Genomic DNA, 22,909 nt, shown 5'->3' with positions numbered 1-22,909 from the left:
ATTTGTTCGCGATATTGGCAATCGATGTGCGTGTGTGTATGCGTACGTGTGCGTGTGTATGTGCCTTCTTATTGATATTTCGAATTACTGATTAGAAAATTCTCTTAATATTCTGGCGATTGTAATAGTTTATTTTTTATAATCAGTATCATAACATCAATAATGCATCCAGTTGCTAACAATAGTCAGTATAAATAAATTACTGTGGTTTCTGCTATTACTAATGAAAAAGAAAATAAGAATGCATGCGAACAACAGATCACTGTCAATTTCAGAAAAATATCAAAGGTGTCAAGTGCAACTGAGAATTCAATCTCATTCAAGCATTTCGATGCAATGTGACGACAGCTCTCCTCTGTTCTAAGCGATAATGGAACCTCGGGATCCATGGGAGACTCCCCTAGTTTTAATGTCGGTATCTTAATGTATATTGCCACGATAAATCAAGAGCACTGATTGCGTCCTACCCTCTATGCCAGTAAATGCTCAACCGAAGCTGACGACACAAGAGAGATGAAAACAGAGAGAGTGAGACAGATAAACGAATGTCGCTGAGGTCCGAAACACTGAGAGCTCAATTGCCACTGTGAAATGCTTCACTAAGCTTTTCATATGCTAAAATTTTCCTCCCTCAACTTATATCTCTCAATATTATATACAGTTTGCCACTAGATTTATCAAGTATATATATATATATACTCGTATATATATATATATACGCATTAAATGTGTGTAATTTTAAACAATATATCGCAGATGTATATACGTATTGAAAATGAAAACCAAATGTAATATTTCGTTCTAGAATCTAGTATATCATCAGCGTATAATAAGACGTATCACTATATCAGGCAGCAATACTTTGGGTATATTTAATATTAATAAAAAATTAATAAAAAATTGATTTCCCCGTATCGCAAAACGGAATTACGAGCTTTGCTATTTAAGCTATTAGATTTTTCCTAAAAATCGTGGAAAAGAACACCAATTAAAGTTTACATCCGTTAAGACAATTTTCATAGATACATATAATAATTACACAAAGCCTACATATAGTATAAAGACATAGTCTAGTACATCGCGGTTCTCCACGGTTCGTGATTCACGGTTCTGAATTTTCCATCAGTGATTTGTCAAAAAGCGGGAAGCCCGTAATCTCGCTTCCTTCCTTCCTCCCTCGTACCCTGTTGTCTTTTTCTTTATCTTCTCGTTTTGCCCACCAGTTCTTCTACTTCGCAAAATACGTCGCCACGGTTTCAAACGATCTCTCCGCGCTTTACTTTGCGAGCAACCAAATCGTAAATCACAATTATTGCAAGCATCCCCTTTCGTTCAGGATCTGTCTCTTTCTTCGGTTTTCTTAGGACTGTTTTTCAACTATGCGCAACGCTCTTCAATGTAACTATTCCTCATTGCTCGTTGCTTTTTCGATGAGCATATTCACTATAGATCCATCATATATCATATAGATATAGATCATATAGATATAGATCATTAAAAAGTATGGTATTAATTCTCTTTGTATCAAAATTTAAATTTTATAATAATCTAAAATTGCACTCCTCTTACAAAGATGCAAGTTATATAAAAAAAAAAAACGAAGTAATTGAACAGCTTTTACGAGTATATAAAATAAATCAAAGGACAATGCTGCAAAGCTTTCTAAGCTTTCGCGATAAAATTATTGTGTTCGGTATAAAAAAAATTACCAAGAGGTTTTATTCAAAGGAGATATCGTATAATAACTCGCTTATATAATAAGTACTATTTTTTCAATTTACAAATTACTAGAAATTGCAAAGTACTACAAATTGCGTAAAGCGCAACGGTGCCAATTTGTTTTCTATTTCTCATCAAAGAAAAGTCGAAAGATTACTACCGATTTCGCAACAGCACCGCAAGATTTAGATGCCGTTCCGAGAAGTGAAAATATCTTGTACGGCATGCCGCATCTCGCAATGTATATGTACGTCGTCGCGTGGAATGTAGCCGCATATTATAGCGACTACGATATTTCGCTAACGAGGGATGCGCGCTTGTAGTGTGATTAAACTGCGTTATAACGCAGCGGGGCGTCCTGGGATAGCCGACAATATAGCCACTATATAGAAAATTAAGGAATCGTTCTTCTCTTTGCAACGTCGACAGAAGAAACTACGAAAAGAAACCCGATAGAGTAATGACTGAGGGGAAACGGAAAGGTAAAATCCAGTGTGTGCCGGCAAAGATTCTTCTCGCAAAGCCGTCCCTTTCTGTGCTCGTAATTAAGACTCATGATGATGCACAGTAAAGTGAAAACAAGATATAATAGATTTGATTAAATCAGAATTATTCGTACGCGACAGGAAACTTTTTTGCATAACGATACAAACCATACTAAATAATAATGTTTAATATAAAGTATAATATATAGACTCTTATATGTATAATAAGATTAAATTCTATTGTTGGAAATAAAATTAAATATATAGATTTAATTTTGTTTAAACAATTTAAATATAGTTTTTATGTTTTTATATTTTACGATAAATAAAATAATAAATAAATCAACTATTGTATGTGTGAATGTATTTATGTTTATACATGCAATATTTAGATATTAAAAATTAATGAAAATAAAAATTCAATGATTAACTGATCAAATCTCGTACACAGTAATAAAAGAAACCTAAATCTAGCTTGAGATAAAATCGGAATCTATAAAATAGTCCCGGGAATTTCCTGTGAATAAATTATGAGTCGTATTGTAGAGGATCAAAGATGAAGATCGCGTTGTCCGATTCATTATATGAAATCTTTGAGCTATCGCCTCGTTACGCTTTAATTAACAAAGGCGAATTATATCGCCGACTATTATTGCCGTCTTAATAGCCGTTCTTACGACGTCGGAAATCCTCGTGCGGCTTTTCAGAGTCATCCGGGGAATTCGTTGATTCTCCAACGGGGGTCGGATACCGCAGGACGGAGAACGTTATTTCTGCCTTGGACTAAGTCAAAGTAGAGGGTCAATTCGATGAGGTTAGAGCCCAACAGTGCAACGAGACCGCACGAAGCTACGAAAAACGCCGTATGGCGTAATGGGATAAAGTTCCCCGGTCGAGGTCAATTCACCGCTTGTATTTCAGTATCGTGTAAATCTACAATTCTACCAACTCCTGGCATGCGTGCCCGCCTATCGTCACACGAAACCCGTTGCCCGGGAAGCGCCCCGTATATTTCAAGCTATACTAGTAGTATATTGCTAATTTACTTACAATTAGAATAATAGGATGAGCTATGAGATGGTAGAAAATGAGATAATCATGCGTATACGTTAATCGTCACTCAGCTAATAATAAGGACATTACAAAAATATTGCATTGGCGGTAAAAATGCGTCTTCGATTATGGATAAATGATAAAAGATAGAAGAAACGCGTTTGAATATGTTTTGTTTCGTTTACGTATTTACAAGCGTAAAATTTAATTACCGCCACAGAATTATATATTAAAGAAAGAGAAAAACGATCTCTAACAGAGATATATATATATATATTATATAGTAACAGAAATTTTCTTTTGAATTATATAACAAAATGTTAATAGAATTTCTGTGATAATCAAACGAAGCAGTTTGAATATTTCCTCAAATTCATTAAAGGCATTATCTTTATAACTAAATAAAATTTATTATCGACTCATTAACTTGCTGCCATAGCGACCGATGGAAGAGGAGCCTGGAATTGCTTCAAGGTGAATCTAATTAAACTTTCGCGACAGACTCGTTCGAAGTGGTGGAATGTCAAAGTTCGGCCGCGAAACGGAACTACTTCCTTCAAAACAGGAGAAGAAAATAAGTTAGGTGTTTAAAGATGAACTACTTCGTAAGAAGATATGTTTTCACGGTCTTCTAGCGTCGTTAAACTGAAATTTATATTAAAGCCACAAGATTTCCCAAGACTTTTTAATGTTATTTAAATGTAATGTCAAAATATTATATACGTATTTAATTTCCATTCCAGTACAAATAATATTGCATTGTAAAAATTTCATTTAGCTTTTCCGAACGTTACTTATATATATAATGTCTACGACTTGATCAGAAGTTTAACCAGAGGTTTCATCAAATTGACTACGTTGGAGGAGGATTCGGAATTGCTTCTATTTCTTGAATTATCTCATTGCCTTGAAGGGAACTCAAAAAAGGAATCAAAATGTCTGCACTGCCAAATTGTTCATCCTTTGCGAACACTATAATCCAATAATAATTATAATATTTCGACATTAATAACCATTGCAGCTCACAACTTTATTTGACTTGTGTGATTTATATTATAATATAGTTACATAGTTTGAATTTCGTCTAACATGGTCATCAAAAAATAAAAAGATTACATGAAAATTATATTGCATAGAAGTGAACAAAATAGGGCGCGCAGGAATTTTAAAACTATCCAAAATCCTTTTCAACGAATTCGGTCACGCAACACAGGAACAACATTAGTAGTAACTTATGGTTGCGGCCTGAGCCACGTTTCTAGTGGTAGACGGAGGATCAGAGTTGAAGGTACGAAGGCATGTAAGGTGGTCGGACTCTCTGGCTGCCACCGATGCTTCCTGGATGAGCGAGGAATCCTTACGGAGGTTAGTGGGTGGTGTTCTCCAACTTAGTTGGTGGCGACACGCCGAGTGTTCACGCCGAGTTTCCGTCCGGAGTTCCATCGGAGTTCAAGCCGAGTTCTCCTTCTCGCCGGAGGTTTCCTAGGTTCGATATAACCTGACCTAACGTTACCGACAGAGTTTCCAGGAGCTTTCGCGAAGGAGGGTGTTAAAACCACGAACGGAGACGGTGTGAGAGAGAGAGAGAGAGGGGGAGGGGGGGAGGAGGGATAAAGTGGTAAGGATGCTTGTGAGGGAGAGAGTGAGGGAAACCATGATAGATATGAGCAGTCTAAGTAACAACCATCAGTTTCCGGAGTTCACCGTGGCCGAGTGCAGTAACGAACTTCTACTCAAGATTTAAAGGAAGCACCCAAGTTCCATCTCATCCCGACGACCCGCTCGGAATTGACGACTTAATTAGCGACCAAGCAAGGAGCGCTAAGTGCTCGACGAAAAGGTCCACGAAGAAGTACTTCGAAGCTGCGGCGTACCAGAACGAAGGATTAGCCGGTTAAACCGGGTCGGACAAATTGTTGGGTTTCACTTTCGCGAGGCTCTGTCTGACAACTCGTAACGCCTTGCGAATATTCATTTCATGACGCTTATTAATTCAATTACACTAATTATATATGGCATTCGATCAGATATTCTCGATTAAATGTTTTTTACATGCGTATTTTATAACATTGATCCTAGCTAAAATTAACAAAATGTAATTATTTTATTGATGAAATACATTTGGTATAGTATTATTGAAACCTTCGAAAATATTTCTGAACAGTACAAATCTTATATTTATTCTATAAGCAATTATTTAATGTAATTTATAAATTGTAATGTAATACCATGTATGCGTTATAATGAAATGAACTTCCAGTAAACTGAGAGCAAGTTTACGCAATGGTATATGTATTGCATAAACTTAAAAAAAATATACAAGTAAAGAAAATAGTTAAAATTATGGGAAATAAATATAGAACAAAATTCATTTATGCATATAATAAGAAAAATATAAAGTATACAAAATGAAAGCGGGGGGAAAAAGAGAGCAAGTAAAAAGAGTTATTACAAAAAAAAAGCATGGATAGCATATAAAAAAAATAGAGAAAAAGAGAATGAGAAAAAGAGACAGATACAAAAGATGATATAGAGGGAAATCAGATTATAAAAATAGAATGTTTTTTATACATTTTTCACATTTATTTTATATTTGTATTATATTTGTAATATAAGCACGTTTGGATACAAAGGAAAGACAAATATTACGTAAAGATGTATCTGTTTAAGTATATAAAAGTAAATATATAAAAATATCAGAATTTTAGGCAATTCTAAATATTAATGATTTTATGTCCTATTACTCTAATGGCATTTCTCAAAACACGACATATACATTAGTCGATATTGCCAAGAAGACGTTTGTACGAAAGCAACAATCCGTCGAGAGTCAAATTATCTCTTGGCAGTCGACGAAAGGAAGAATGAAGAGAAAAAAAAAACGTAAAAGATCGTCATTAACAGCGTCAACAGCGACGAAAAAATTCAAGTTTTACCTTTCCAAGTTTATACATATTTTTCCGTAAATAGCTTAAAGCACGAGCTTCTCTTTCGCAAATTCCGGTAGCTACCGACGGGACCACAACGATGACGATGGGAAGAAGACGACGAAGAAGCGATAGGCAAGCGGAAGGACGATTCGTCAGGCGGAAGTCGGAAATGTGCTCCGGAACCTTCAACAATCCCTCGATGAAACTATTGGTCATCCGCGACGCAATACCGGATACGCCGGATCTAATAACTCATCCGCCCTGCTGTTGCCTGGTCTCCTATTCTCGTTCCCCCTTATACTATCCTTTATCTCTCTCTCTCTCTCTCTCTCTCCCCTTCCCTCTCTCTCCCTCCTTCCTTCGCTCTATCATTCCGACTCTCTATCTCTTACATTCTATCCATGCTTTGCTTGTGTCTTTTTTTTTGTATTAGGTCTCTGTACGGACTTTCTTTTTCTCCTCATTTCCACGCATTGTTCATTTCGACGGTGGTTGTAGATAATGTCGTCGAGTCGGAAAATAATATCGGTGTCGTAGCGTCGTTGTATTGTAACTTAATAACAATGTATTTGTGTTGTTTCGGCGGCGTTACTATTGTTGAAGCTGGCGTGATCGTAAATGGTATGATTAAAACGATAATGGCAACAATTGCGGAAATCGTTTGGCATTGTTGCGCATCGCTTGTTCGGATTTGCGTCGCATTGTCGAAACGCGTGCCGTAATTTACACTGTATATTTCTGACGCTATATATATCCGTATACCAATGTCAAATATAATAATAGTGACGTGGTATAATAATAGTAATAATGCATACAATTACAAAGTACAAAACATGATATATCGCTTAATTTAGATTTATGTGGAAATCTAGATTTTATAATTGATATTGTGATGTGTGTGTGTGTGTGTGTGTGTGTGTGTGTGTACAATATATATATATATATATTTTTTTTTTAATATGTGTGATAAAACATTTTACAAATAGCAAGTATATGGATTACATCCATAGTAGTAGGATTAAATGCAATAATTAATCTCACACTGTATATTAATATTAAATAACAAACATATATCCGTTTGCACATGCTCGATGGTCACAATGCCAACATATGTCATTATTGTAGTCACTATCTGAAGTAAAATTAAGTCCAACTCTCAATTCAGTCCATATTAGGTTGTGTCAGTAGGACGTCTACCACAATGAAATCTAAAATGTATCGTTGACGCAAATCCACCGGCGAAGGGTAATCTTGACGCGCCTTGCCATTCGAATTCCAGTTTTGTTCAACATGTTCTCTCTGGGGTGAGCCAGTAGTGTGATATACGACGCGACGTAATTGCAGGAATTTAATCAATCAGAGATATACCCTGGCACGAGTAAAAGATACGCGGAGTAACCATGGCAAGCCGAGTTAAGCCCTCCAGGAGTCTCATTTAAGATAAACCCGACCGGCAGAGGAGCGAACGAGAATAGAAAAGAACAAAATCACCACCGCCGACATTGTCGTTGTCCTCGCCTTGGTTAGATGATAAAACGGTAGGACTACTATCCTAGATTCCGTACTATCTCCTCGACTACTTCTCCAACTCTTATCCTTCTCGTCCTTCTAGCTCTTCAACGTCTTCGTTCTCATTCCTCTAGCTGGTACACTTTGCGAATCGCACGAAAACTCGCCCCCTTTTACCCTTTCCACCTATTCACACACAGGCATGGATCTGTATATGTACATGAAAATACTCGCCGGGGTTCCTCTACTATCCTCCCGCGACCCTCTCTGATATATAGCCCTTCGGAGGTCGATGACTTCCGCTATTTTTCTTCCGCTGTCTCCAGCAAGCAACTTCCCTTTCCTAACGTCCACCCCGCGCGCCCAGCCGTTTCGGTTCTTTCCAACGTTCTCTACTCGTTCTACTCGAATATCCACTAACCGTACACGGACATCGATCGGCCCAGCTGCCGCTATGAAGCCCGAGCATATCTCATCCGCAGAACATTCAGAGAATGTTGGCAACAAAAATCAACGAAATCCCGCTCAAGCTAGTGTTGGTTGCATAATACATTAAATAATAAAATTTACCCGTAAAATCTACTCATTGGTTTCACTTTTCCTTTTTCTAAATAATAATCGTTTATGTAAGCTACTTCAATCACAATTTTACAAAGTTTGCATAAACTTTATGAAATTTTTAAAAGATTTAAAAAATAATAGGGAAATTTAAAAATGAAATGAATGAACAGAATGAAGAATAATTCACAACAAATATAATAATTCACAGATAAATGTCGCAACAGCTATTTGCAGAATGGCCAACGATCGAAACATCGTGCAATAATGCGTCCTGTCCAAAAAAGCTCCAAAATTGAAAATAAACTGCGGCATTGAAGCGAATATTGTGCGCTAGCAGCTGAAAACAGTGCAAACGAGTCATGCCGAAGTGGTTGGTAATGAATACATAAATCACGATTATTGCATACTCTTTTTCTCGGGCATGATGTTGGGTCGATAAATCAAGGAGAGAAAAGAAGAGAACGCGGAACATATGAAGCGATGAAGAAAGCAAAGAAGCTATTGCATTTATGGATGATCATCTTTGTGACAAGCCAAAATTAATTTGCTCTACTCTTCGAGTTAGCAATGGCGTTGGCATATTTTAACCCAGTTCTTTAGCTTCGGCCCTTCTTCTATGGTGCACCCACACTATCGCGGAGTGACATAAATTTCTGTCAGCGATGCGCAGTATTGCGATTCACAAAATTCATCTGGTCTCCCCGATAAAACCTAATGAGTGCTCGCGGTTGACTGGCTCTTTAGTTGACGCGATAAATAATTAATGAACGAACGATACAGACGGAGAGAATGTTTCTCGCACTATCCATAAACCATTTAATATTTATAAGGTTACAAAACGTATAAAATGCAATATTCTCTTTATGAAAGTATATATTATCTTATATATGTGCATAGAGTATTTAGATGTTTTAATTAATCCATGGGATATAAACTATAATAACCGACCTAGTCTACTACAAATGAATTTTTATTTCAAATTAATCTTTATTTTTTGTTTCCCAAACGTAAAAAATCATTAATAACTATCAACATATTAATTACTTAAAATTTATTTTTTATCAGCAACAATGCAACAAAATAATGATTACAGATTATTATTATTATCAAATTACAAAAAGTAGTAATCGTATTCAAAATTTTGTATTGTTTAAAAACAGATACTAATTTTTATATTGTGTCTGTATATATTGTGACGTAAAAAAAACTTTATATATATACAGACCAATAAATCGTTCTAAGAATTTCGATAGTAATAAAGGTAAATGCAGCAGATCATAATATGACGCTATCATTAAAATTTAATATAAAACTATTAAATTCGCACCTGTCTCTATTGCTTTAACGAAGCCATGCGGCGCGCATTGAACTTGCCATTGTAGCCTAAAGTTTGAGATCTGTGGATTACAGGAACCATCCTTAACAGTGTCAATAAACTGAGGTTATGAGAGCCACAAACGTCGGAAGTGTATCTCCTTACGACAGACATAAATAAGCTCCGACAGTGGCTGGTCGTTTAAATGTCGCGAAGGGAAACTCCGTTTCGTTTCTCCTAAATGTGCAATATAATCTTCCATAAGTAACGATTCTCATCGGCTTTTTCCAGGTCACAGGTAGGATCGATTTTGAGATCGATATCACACGATGTAATTACTTAGCGTGCCATTCCTTAATAGAACTTCGGCCAACTCAACTACTCAAAGTAGAGATGAAATGCATTTTGCAGACAACTTTATTTCACGACGCGCGAAACATCCGAGCGATGAGCGATAAAGATGCTTAATAGCCAGTCAGCTTCATCAATATATTCTTCCTGCGTTGAACTTGTTATCTGTTCTTAAGCGCTGAATGAAGAGTAGCCTCCTTACAAGCTAAAGCGCTCCAATGCAATACACATTTTATACAACGTCCTTTATCAAGCTTGTTATAACTGCAACCAATGTGGCTGTATTCAATTGAATAGTCCATCAGCATCGTTAATGCATTGCGTCTCGCAATCTAGCTTTTGCTGTATCGCGCAATTGATTACCGCACTGCAAGTTCTCACGCATTTCATGTATGTTTATAACAGTATAACGAGTTAATGGAAAGTAAAATCTTTTGATAAATTTCTTATTTAATTTAATGCATTTTTTAGAAATTGTCAATTCTAAACAAACGTTTTTTTTTTTCAATTTAAATTCAATTTCAATTAGTTTCTATTATTTATCTCAACGAGGATTGCGTCTGAACTTCAAAATAAAATATAATTTAACAATTTAATTCTGGAGGATTGTGATAAACGATTCGTATATTCGACTTGAAAACCAATGCTTAGTAAAAGTACTTAATAGGCCATCAAGTCGATATTTTCAGGATACGAATCTTTTTCCTCTTTCGCTGATGCTGAAGCGGCAAATCAGCCAGGTTTCTTCCTGGTCGCCATTACCGTGGTAAAGCCGTGATGGCGAAAGTGGTCTAGGGGCAAACGGTCAACGAGACTGGAGATGAGATAGAACAGGCCATTATGGCTACGCCGATAAGATAGGGCCACCCTTCGTGCTACGTAGAAGCTTCAGCCTTCTGGGTATGACTTGATACACCGGACGCGATTCATGTCATGAAAAATCTCGTTGGTGGAGTGGAAAGCGTATATGAAACAGAGAGGAGAGGGGAAAGGGAAAAGGGAGAGGAAGAGAGAGAGAGAGAGAGCTAGATTTGAAGAGTGAGGGAGAAAGGGCGTTGTCCAGCGCCCTCGAGAACTCGAACCTTATCTTTTCATACCGATCGTGACCGTCCAAGACTTCATTTCCGTGTCCAAGCGATTGCCGCCCTCGTGCCAATTTATATACCTATGCGTAACAAAATGGACCCTATGCTCGTTTACATAGAATGGATCAAAGTTCGGTAGTTAGGATAGGCGATTGTGAGTTATTGTTACGTTCAGCCGAGTATTAACTGCCGGCAGTTTCTAGCGCTCGGTAATTACGCAAATATAATGACGAATTTATTAAGAGGATCCTAAAGTCGTTTGTTTTACCGATTAACCGTAAAAAAATATCGCATATGTTACTTTCACAGATACTTTCCCGGCCGAGATAATATTTTTCGCAATAAATTTATTTACAGATTTTTAGCACATTAACATTTCTCTAATAAAATGTCTGAGCATCCAATTATTACATTGCTTGTCAATTTAATTTATGATATTACTACAGTAGTTTAATTGCGTTTCTAAGTCCGAAAAACTAATTCGACGCGCATTTCAAATGACTACATAGGTATATGTGGTATATAAATTCATTTTTTTGGTATGGAAATTATTTAAGCATCTAAGATCCAGCTTCGACCGCTTATAAGCTTTAATTCTTATTTCTTGTGTATTCTATTATATATGTGTTATTTTCGTATAAATAGCATAACAACATTATGCATGCTTATACCATTCCTACTATCGACAATGTTTCTTCAGTTGCAACAAAAAGAATTTGATAGGGCTTTCATCGAGCTCCTTTATGCGTTGAGCTCAACGAAATGTTGATACGAACAGAACGCAATTTCCTGCGTTAAGCCCGACAGTGTCCTGGTTATACTCTCCCTACGGTGCTGTATGGTAGCAAATAATAACATTTCTATAAGTCGGTCGTTTGTATTCGACGACTGGCGCGCATGAACCCCATTTCAATTAACGTATGATCTATGTCATATGAGGACCCGTTCTGGCACCTTTTGAACGTTAGGGCAGTAATGCGCGGGGGATCGGCTCTCTAAGTAACTCTATATCACGTCTACGTGACGCGAAACGTAGAGAAAAAAGAGCTTGGCGACGGTCGGTAGGGAACAACGAGGGAAGAAATCGTCTCTACTTGGACTCCATTCGATCGATCTCGTCCATTCTCTGCTCCTCCTTTTAGTTCAAACTTTCCTTCAATATTATTCTTGCGATAGTATGGTCGAATTTGCATTTAAATTCAATCAAAATTATAATTATAAATCAGATTTAGCCGTACAGTGAATTGTTCCTACTAATAAAAGTATGAAATCACAAATTGTACAGTTACATGAATAATAATTGCTAACAATTTGTTTCGTTCAATTTATTTACATCTATTTATTAAAGAACATATATAAAAGTTTTCAACGCCTTGAGAAGTAATGGAAAATTTCATAAGAAATACTGATACAAATAAGCGTCGCGATAAAACCAATCGCCCATTTCGGCGGAATCAAATGGGATCTGTCTCGAAATCGAACGCGTTCGATTTCGACGCATCAGCGTCAGAGCGCTATCGAGCAGTCCATGTCAGCGCCTCCGGTGACATTTTAGGGAATCCACCGTACAATTTCTCTCGATTCTCGACCCTAGAACATCCATTTTATTTAGCACGCCAGGGTCCACGGGGAACGTTAAACTCGACGGCGGAGCATTCTCTTTTTCTTCGTCGGCCGATATCCGATCAGTGCCAGCAGGAACGTTTACAGCGGGCTGGTGTCCAGCTTCCTAAAATCTACCATCCTCCTTCTTTCTCTCTCTCTCTCTCTCTCTCTCTCTCTCTCTCTCTCTCTCTCTCTCTCTCTCTCGTTCCTTCAAGCCGAGCTAGCCGAGAGTTGAGATGAAAAGGGAGAAAGGATGACAGAGAGATCACCAATGTGCGAAGATAGACGGAGAAAAGTAGACGGTGGACTGTCTGGACCCAACCCGAGATGGACACAGAGAATCGCCATTACAAATTGACAACCTTGATTGATAGCTCTCGCGAAAGGGACGACGCCGGCCGATCCGGTGGTTGAGCAGAAGAGGAAGGATCACGACAAACAGCGAAGAAGGGAACGTTAAGGGGAATCAGGGGTTGAAAAAGACCAGGCTAAGGGGGTTGGAGCAACCTCGATGTGAGGAAAGTGGGAATAGCGGCCAAGATGAGATGGAGTGGATGCGCTATAGGGTAGACCGAGGCGAATCAGATCACAGGGCGAATTGGATCAATTTCAGTAAATTTTGAAACAGTCGATATTTATAGTCAATTTTATTATTTTTTTGTTTCAGACGAGCTGTCTTTACATAAAAAATGTGATAAAATTAACGACAAATATCAACTATCTCAAAATCTACATTAATGATTCGCTCTACGATCCAATTCACCTCGGTCTACCCTATATAGGTTTAGTCTGGCCTAGCTCGTTCTGCAGATTCTGCTCCAAGAGATCTTTGGCAACCAGATAGTGCGTTCTGCAAACTAATACAGTTATAGCCATCAAAACGGACGAAAAAGGGAAGCAAGGAAGAAGAATGGAGAGAGAGAGAGAGTGTGTGTGTGTGTGTGTGTGTGTGTGTGTGTGTATGTGTGAAGGGAGCGACATTATCGAAATCGAGGCTCTCGGCGAGTCGGTGACGAATGGTCTGCGTCGACTAGATCCGCAGAGTACGATCCGTTCTTGTGCTATATCACTGGACACAACATTCAATGCGTTTCAAACTATTATACGATGAAAGTTTTGACGTACATTGAGGCTTTTTAATTTATGCAATTGACATGATCATAATCATTTTACAATATATTAAATACCATTTTACAATATATTGACTATACTAATTAATTGACACTATTCATATACTCATATTCGGAAATAATCCGATAACTGAGCTTGAAGAACAATTTATCGGAGTTTAAGTATGATCATCAGCTCATCTATAACAGGACAAGAAAACAAAGCGACAATCGTCATAAATGACAATCCAATTTTTGTAAAAACGATCGAAAAGAGATAAATACAGCAAAAGAAATACAGCAAGGTAATGCGAAAGTGATCAAGAAATGACCAAAAAAAAAAAACAAACGAATGCAAACGCAACCACTTATGTTATCTACGACTATGAACTCTCGTCTCATTATGACCTTCGACTCCATCGTCAGAATGCGATGAATAATAAGCAAAACTGGCAATTAAGATATTGTCGACGGACATGTCGCAACTGCTTTCTTTGAAGATTTTCTCATACACCTAATATAATGCGTACGCAAACGCCAACTCATAAAGCCGGCAAATAGGCGAAGGAGTTGAGTGTGCCTGAATGAGCGATGCTTATTGAGATTATAGTAGAGGCAATTCGTAGGAAGTCGTTTATTTCGCAGTGAAGAAAGAAGAGGATGGCGAGTCTCGTGGAAAGAGTAATTAACGCGCCGCGCAGAAACAAGCCGCGACAGAAATCAGTGAATAGATCGGTCATCGTTGCGGCCACCGGTCTTACGTCAGTAAAGGCAAGAGATGTATAATGACCTCGTTGAGCGATTAACTAACTCACGTCGTAATTGGAATACTATTTGTCGACTACAAAAAGGAAAACTGCTTCATTAATCGTACATCGCTGTTTAATTATTCATTGCCGTGTAAAATATTAAGTTGAGCCTTGATATATAGTGTGCATGGATTAAAATATATTGAATTTTGATACTGCTCTAATTATGTTCATGAAATTGTTTAAATTTTATTCGATGCATATTAAAAAAAAGGTGTAACAATATATGTTCACTTCACAATAATTTATAAGAACTGGATTATGGTATAATTGGATTAGTGCAATGTAAGTATATTTCATTCGGCAATGACTCAATGGTCATCTTCAAGACAGAAGGAAGCTCGACAAATATACCTCGGCTGTATCGTTGCTACGGAGGTAGCAGACGCCTTTTATCGCGGTATCGTCACGAAATGCCCCGTACGGTCGCAGCTTTACGGTACTTCGGTGCCGCTGTTACGTTTTTACTGCGTCGTTCTGGCAGCACGTGAGGGAACGACGATTCTACCGGTGTTACCGACGCTGTAACTATATACAGTCTTGACGTTAGACAGCGTTGTACATGATATAGCGCATTGGAGTTCTAACAAAAAAAAAAAAAAAATCAAGTATATATAGGTTATTTCAGTAAATATTTTGGGATTAAAGTTACACTGTCAAGAAAACGCGGAATCAATTTAATGGAGTAGTGTTGCTTCTCTCATATATTGCAATTAAAAGTTTTTCTCACACCATTAAATACTTGCATTTTTTTCGTAAATACGCTTCATATACACTAAATTGACGATTACAGTAGTTGTTATTCACATTTATTTATTACGCTTACGTAAAATTTGATTAAATTTATTGTACGTGGAATAGGAGTTAAAAATGTGGAATAGGAGCGTTTGTTTTTAAATAAAGTATTGCAATCAATGGAAGTTGTTGCAATTGCTGCTAAACGTATCATAACGAGCAATGAACTCGGTGGACAAGATATATTGTTAACATAAGCATTTATTTACCTTTGTTGTGTCTGGAGATTCGAAAGCTTTATTTGAAAAGTGTTCTCATAAATTGAAGGTAAGTTTTTATAATAATATTTATATTACATAGACGCTTTTAATAATATTTATTTTTGAACGATATTATGCTTAGTTGCAATTTCTAACTTGTTTATTGCCACAAGAAGTCTTTATCATGAAGATATGCAGGTAATAAGGAATATGTCGAGGATTGAGAATTAGTTCTTATTGTGAAAAGTAATGATTACTTTAGATGCTAATATTTATTTTGCGTAATAATTTAATTCAAGATTTAACTTCGTTCTTTATTGTCTATGTTAAATAATATATTTTATTTTCTACGTATTATTGTACAATAAAAATATGAACTATTTAAGTATATTTTGATCAATTTAATAAATTTTTATTTAATTTATTACGTTACTTATTGCTATTCTTCAAATTTGATCGATATTCTATATCATATCCCATTTTTAAATCTCTTCTATTTTCATTTTTACTTTTTTATTAATATTATTATGGGACTTAAAATTTGGTGACTTTTATTTATCGGATGTTGTCCAATAAATAACATATTTCTCAAGAGTCCTGCATTAATTTAAAGTCTTCATATACATTTATATCGGAGTAATGTTAATTTAAAAACCGGTATTTCATATTACCTGCTTTTACCCTAATTAATTAACTGCATATGTTCTTAGTAAACCGGAAACAAAGATATGATATCACACTTGATCTTGCACGTCGGATAACAAATGTCTATACGCAAGACTAATTACAAATGGAACTTCAGCAATTAAATTATCATTACTTCTATTGCGAGATGTCAGTGGTAATATATTACGCCCGCTGTACTGTATCTTTTCTGCACTCTGAAGAATGTATCCTTCCTATTCTGGCACGGTTTCTCCGCACATATAAACCTAATAGAATCTCGCAAAAGGGATACACGGCGACAGCTTGTATGTCGTAAAACGATACGCCACCGGTTTATAGTTTATAGTTCGAGTGCTTACGCGGTGGTCGTGTATGATTGAATGGAGGAGGATTTAAAAGGGATCACGCGCTTTTATGAGCGGTATTAGGAACGATAGCGTTAAAGCGCCGCGCGCGAAGGTTTACTGTCTACGTAGACGCGCATACAACTAATTTCACGTTAATTTCAACGAGCCATTCATTTGTTGCCGGATAAAGAATAACCATAATCCATTCAAACACAATCGCAATATATATAGTAGAACTTTAGTAAAGCTTGCTAGAAAGTCGCGCATAATTTTACTTCTCGATGATACGTTAACGCCACGCTGCAAAATCTATTCTATTTTTGATGCAAGCTAAAGGAAACTGATGATGAATCAAAGTAATAATCTCAACTATACAAATTAAGAATTTTGTTAGGAAGAATTTTTATGTAAATACCGATTACCACAAAATCATTACTCGTAATTTAATATGTCGAATATATGTTTCATTAATATTAAAATATTAGTATAAGAATTGCAAACATTACAAGACAATATGATGCGTATAATTTTATACGTATTTTCAGAAAATTAAACAACTTGCGCAACCCATTCCGAGGAAATAAAATGCGTGTTAGTGTCTCCGTGAACGCAGATCTACAATCGTTAAGGCAAACGAGATGAATCATAAAATTACGATCGGGATGATTTCTACAACCGATATCGGGATTGATAAGCGGAAATTCACGCGCACACGGAGTGTGTAACGCGCGAAACGTTAGTGCGCTCTCGTGCGCGGAATGCATCTCTCATCTCGGAATAATAACAATGCCCCACGGGCCACGAAGTCAATGTGGAGCAGCTGGGATCTACGTAATGAAAGTATGATTGATGATCTGACCGACGCGCATCATTAGCTCGATATGGAGGAGTGAACCGAGAAGGATATGCATGCTTGCAAGTTCCGACAAGTCGTGCAGTCGACACCGTCGTCGTCTTAAGACGTATTCTGAATCAACGTTTGTATGATTCCGTTCTATAGTAATAAAATTCTTCGCAGAATTCGTATGAAGAAGATTATGGCACAATTCGAAAGTACATGTGGACAGATAGCGATGTGAGCTCCTAGAATTTCCGCGTAATTAATAAAGATAGGACGAGGCATTTGAGACAAGAGTAGAAAACATAAAATATTTTTATATTTTATAAAAATCCCTTTAATTTTCTAAAGAGATATGTTAATACATTTTTCTTTAATAGTATTTGTATAAATTTGATTATTGTTTATAATAAAATTTAACTTTAAAAAGCTTTCGTAAAAATTAAATAATTTGCATTTACTAACCAATATAAGATTAAATTATTTGAAAGTGTTTTTTGATCGATCGTATAAAAACACAATCGTTCAAAAGACAAATAACAATTTTAGCATCGCTATCAAGATCACGAGGGACTAGGAGCATTTGAAAAACACATTTATCTCACTTCCGTTGGAACAAAATCTGCCCTGGGGCCTAATGCTTCGGCTATTAAGCTTTAATGGACTGCTGATCGCCGATGGAGAGCAGAATAGAAGCAAACGGGGGAGTAATACAGGCTGAATCTCTAAGGAATTGGAAAAATAGTGGAAACTGCGAATTCGGTGGATCTTCACCACGTTTCTTGTTCTCTCTCTCTCTCTCTCTCTCTCTCTCTCTCTCTCTCTCTCTCTTCTTCTTCTTCTTCTTCTGCATCATGTCCATTTCCATCCGTGAAAATATTCCGCGTGTCATTCTCTGGTCACAATAATCGACTGAAACGTAAGGCAGCAGCGGGACGTCCTTGCAAAGCTCCATCGATTTCAATCGCGTGCAAAAGATGTGCTCTTTCTAGTGAAACTGGTTTCCCAGTCGGAGAGTAAGCGAGAAAACGGAGGCGATGGCACCGGCAGGCGGAAGGGCTGGAAAGGTCGTGGGTTGCCTGTTTGCGGCACGATGGAACTGTGATCAGGATTGACTCGGGATGATAATCTGGCGTACACGGGTTTCCACTTTGCCCGATGCGAACGACGACGTTCAGGTCGCCGAGCTTTCGCTCTCCTCGTCCCCCGATACTCACAAGCCTCGCCTCTCTTCCGTCATTTCCCTCGCGAATATCCCTTTAACTATCGCTTGAATTCACTGATAATACGTATGCGTCGCGATTATTAATATTGTTGATTCAGCTAAGAAAGCGTTTCGTCAGCAAAGAATAGCATCGGTGTCAATTTTTTATTATATATACACATGCTCTATATATATAATAAGAGAGTTTAATAAAGCAAAGCTTCTGAAATTTAATTTAGAAAAAAATTTTTAATTGTCTGCGAAAAAAAATCTCACATTACAGGAGGTTATTGTAATCATCGATTCACATAAGTCTTACAACATTAATAACAACATTGATAACATATACTCAAATTTACATACGCTTGTAAATTTGAATAAAATCTGAAGAACATAAAGATATTTATGATACGGGGAAGAGTCTCACAAAGGCACTTGAATGGTTTAGTACACGATACGTTTTCTATCCAGCGTACAAAAGTACGGAAGCAAGCTGCGGGCCATCATTTGCAGAAGCCCGCGAGAAGCGTATGCATCAATTCGAAGAAAAGAGGGAAAAAAGAGAGAGGGAGGGTGGGGGGGAGGAGAGAGAGAGAGAGAGAGAAGCATAAAAAAGAAGAGACCGATTCCTTGCTATCCCAGAGAGCGCGTTTCGTGGATACGTTTGGATAGCGGATAAAGCACCCCTAAAGCCCAGTTTCGACAGAGCAAACAACCCGTAACTCAGTGAGTGTTTATGAGGGGGTCAGTCGTAAAAATACGATGCGAATCGGACTTTCTCTCTCTCTCTCTCTCTCTCTCTCTCTCTCTCTTTCTCTTTGTATATTTGGACCGTTTAGTCGACTTACCCTCACCAAACTTTTTCTCGGGCATTTCTTTCCACGTCGCGGAACAAAGACACGGTTAAAAACGTAAGAAAAAGACAGGCCACGACCGATAGAGTGAGAAGAATTTCCACTGTGGCAACGGGAGCATGTTCCCTGATCATAAAACTCGGTCTGATCACCGCTACCAATTATCCCACCGTTATCCGAGTGTTATCCGAACGTTATCCGGAACGTTATCCACCTCTGCCCACCCGATACTCCACGGAAGAACCCTCTCACCATCATCCGAATCACTACCGATCCCTTGAACCCTAACTGAGAGAAAATAAGAGAGAGAGAGAGAGAGAGAGAGAGAGAGAGATTGAGTATGTGTGTGTGTAAGAAAGAGAATGGCTCTACCCTAAACACGAAGACCCGTTGTTGTCGCCTTTTACTGCAAACGAAGTGATTCTCTCCTCGTAAACGCGTCATCTTTACAGATTATTCGATGAAGGAATATATTTTCCTGATATATCAAACTTTCAATTCTATCATATTACTCTATCTTTAGTGAAGTTAATATAAGATCGTTACAATACATAAAAAAGCATTTTTATTTTACAAATGCTTAATATGTAGTTGTAAACGCTATATGCGGCTCAATTAAAAAATATTTTAAAACAAATCTCTTTTTAACAAAAATTTCCTTATATACAAAATTACTTAGATAATTTAATCGAAATTGTGCTTAGATAAACTTAATACAATTGTTGATCTTAATTTAAGAGAATACGTTCAAATATATCATACCGCACTATTCTCTTTTGCCCTGATTGTAATCACTATTAATTTTTATCACTATTATTATTTATATAGTCTTCATAAATACAAAATTATGCATATATTAATTACTTAGCACAAAAAAAATTTTAGTTCTACAAATTTAGTTTTTATTTGAATGCTAAAAATAATTCTGTTAAAGAGAGAATTGACAGTTCGCAAATTATCCATTTGCGTGAAATAAGACTTGATAATAATACTTTCTAAATCACAAAACGGAATGATTGTCGGACATAATATTAATCAGACACGCAAGAGAGAAGTGAAATTCAAATTTCCATCATAAGCGTGGAACGACTGATAATCGAATCACGAAGTGATTTGATTTCAGAGAGAAACGGCGGATATTGCGGATATACAAATATAATGTATACGACGCTAAAGGTTTCATTCGAGTTGAATGTTTCGTTTATTAAAGAATAATACCAAGAATATACTACGTAAAGACTGAATATTTATTACATGAAGTATTAAAGAGGTATTAGACGTGACTGTTGCATTAAATTGTCAACTATAATTATACTATACAACCATTCATAAATCATCAGCTGTTAATCAAGTTTCCGTACTAACTGCTACCTTTAGTATGTAAAAAGAAAATAATTAAGTTAACTTTATATTAATGTAAAATTATTGCATACTTTGTATTTATTGTAAAAATGACAACATTAATTTGAAATTCACAATCTGATTATTTTCTATAATAAGTCAGACTTTTAAAAATACTATTTAAAAACAGTATCTTAAATAAAAAAAGAATTACTTTATACTTCTACTATATATAAATTGACATTAATGTATTTTTTAACATATGTATAATTAGTATGAAATTTGTGTATAATTTTTTAGTTTGCAGAAGTAATAATAATTCGATGTTAAGTTTTCTCTCATTGTAATAAAAATCATAATAAATATTCATATTAAATGTAATAATAATTTTTCGTTAAAAATGAAACTTTATTGAAAAATTTAATAACATGGAACAATCTTAAAATGCACAAAAATTGGCTTAAGGCACCTTACTAAAAAAACAAATTTCTTATTTAAATTAAAATAAGTTATGTTAAATCATGAGCTATAGAAATCGAAGCCTTAAATGGTCTAGCTAGATCTTAAATGCTTATATGATTCTTCTGTGAATAAAATCGTTTCAAAGATGCGAATAAACATCAAAAATTTGTTAAATTGCTAGTCAATTTAACTCGTGATATTACTGCGGTAATTTAGTATAGAGTTAGCGTTTCAAGACCGAAAAATCATTTCGGCGCGCGTTTCTGGGGACTATATATGTAGTATATAAATTCACACAAGAGTCATACATTTAAGATCCAGCTAGTCCGTTTAAGGCTTTGATTTCTATAGTTTGTATTATCTGCACGCACGCACGCACGCACGCACACACACACACACACGCACGTACGATCCTGTAATATATTACGTTGTTAATTTATAAGAATGTGAAAAATGATGCGGAAAATAAGTAGATTCGTGAGATATATCCATAATAGATGGCACAATATTGTACATGTCTCTTGTATAGTATGAGTGTGTGTAAATGTTTGTTGGCAGAAGTGGATTCGGCTTACCGGCTCGATTACTCTGGTCGATCATTGGTTGAACGATTCTACGTCTCGCGTTTATGAACCTGAAACAAACAAAACAAATCACGTTAATAAAATAATTAATTTTATTTAATAATTCATAATTCAAGATAATTTTTCATACAGCAAATATAATAATCGTTGAATTCTTAAAATATGATAATTTTTCTATATATTATAGAATTCTTTTCTTCTTTTTACTTTCATGAATTCTTCTTGCAAATATTATGCTTTACACCTTTTCATCTCTTTCGCGTTTTACTTGCGATATACGCGATGTAAAAGAAGAAGATTGTCTTGACGCAATCCGCTATCTTTGCAACAATCAAGAAAAAGCGAACTGCAACTGGTTCGGAAGATGGGCGAGTAAAAACGGAAAAATCCGGTAAAGAGGAAGAAAATCCTCGATACGTCATTAGCCGCGTTGAAGAAGCTTCCATGTGAACGCTTTCCGAACAATAGATCTGCGGTCTGTTTCGATGTTGGTCGAAGTCCAAGAGGGTAGTAAGTTCAATATAGTATGAGATAGGAACAACCAGGGAGGAACGGCGGTAGAATGAGCGAAACACGAAGAGGAAGGGCGTACGTCAGCCGACGTCAGCGTCGCGGCGCCCTAATGGGCGCAGACGCCGGAAGTGATTGGGTTTCTGCTCGACTGACTCGAGCACACCCCCTTCCCGTCGTAGAATACTCCAGTTCCCTGCCAGTAGGGATGAGGAGGACATAAGCAAGTCCCGAAGAAGCGATGGTACCCCCTCGCTTGTTTGCAGCACATCTTTCTTACTTAGTCTCACGTCTGGCCGACTCTCACAGGAAAATCTTATGAATAATAATTATTAAACTCTCATCGCATCTCGCTCTTGTACATGGATGCATATGGCCATTGTCGCAGTTAACACGCAGAGAGTGTCCATAAGTTATTCGAGACAAGCCACCGAAAGTCAAAAAGAGCTTCGTTCGATTGAATGAGTAATAAAGGACTTAACAAGTGATCAGCACGTACGTGCACGTACGAGGCATAGAAATAATTATAAATTATAATATCGTCAATCAGAGATATAAATGCATTATCTTAATATCT

At 36.6% G+C, this 22,909-nt stretch overlaps 1 protein-coding gene across 4 annotated transcripts in view; it reads right to left on the bottom strand.

Annotated features, from left to right (window-relative positions):
• LOC108750706 (homeobox protein homothorax) overlaps positions 1-22,909 on the bottom strand; it is a 386,843-nt gene that overhangs the window by 1,332 nt on the left and 362,602 nt on the right. For all 4 annotated transcript variants that reach the window (XM_018490374.1, XM_018490376.1, XM_018490373.1 and 1 more), the window contains one exon: positions 21,814-21,872. In XM_018490374.1, coding sequence (XP_018345876.1) covers positions 21,814-21,872 — 59 coding nt within the window. The remainder of the gene's footprint in view (positions 1-21,813; positions 21,873-22,909) is intronic.

The sequence above is a fragment of the Trachymyrmex septentrionalis genome, unplaced genomic scaffold (genome assembly GCF_001594115.1).
Source record: "Trachymyrmex septentrionalis isolate Tsep2-gDNA-1 unplaced genomic scaffold, Tsep1.0 scaffold37, whole genome shotgun sequence".
In the NCBI taxonomy this organism is placed as follows: Eukaryota; Metazoa; Arthropoda; class Insecta; order Hymenoptera; family Formicidae; genus Trachymyrmex; species Trachymyrmex septentrionalis.
Note: the sequence above shows the minus strand (reverse complement) of the source record. Positions and strands in the feature narration are given on the sequence as shown.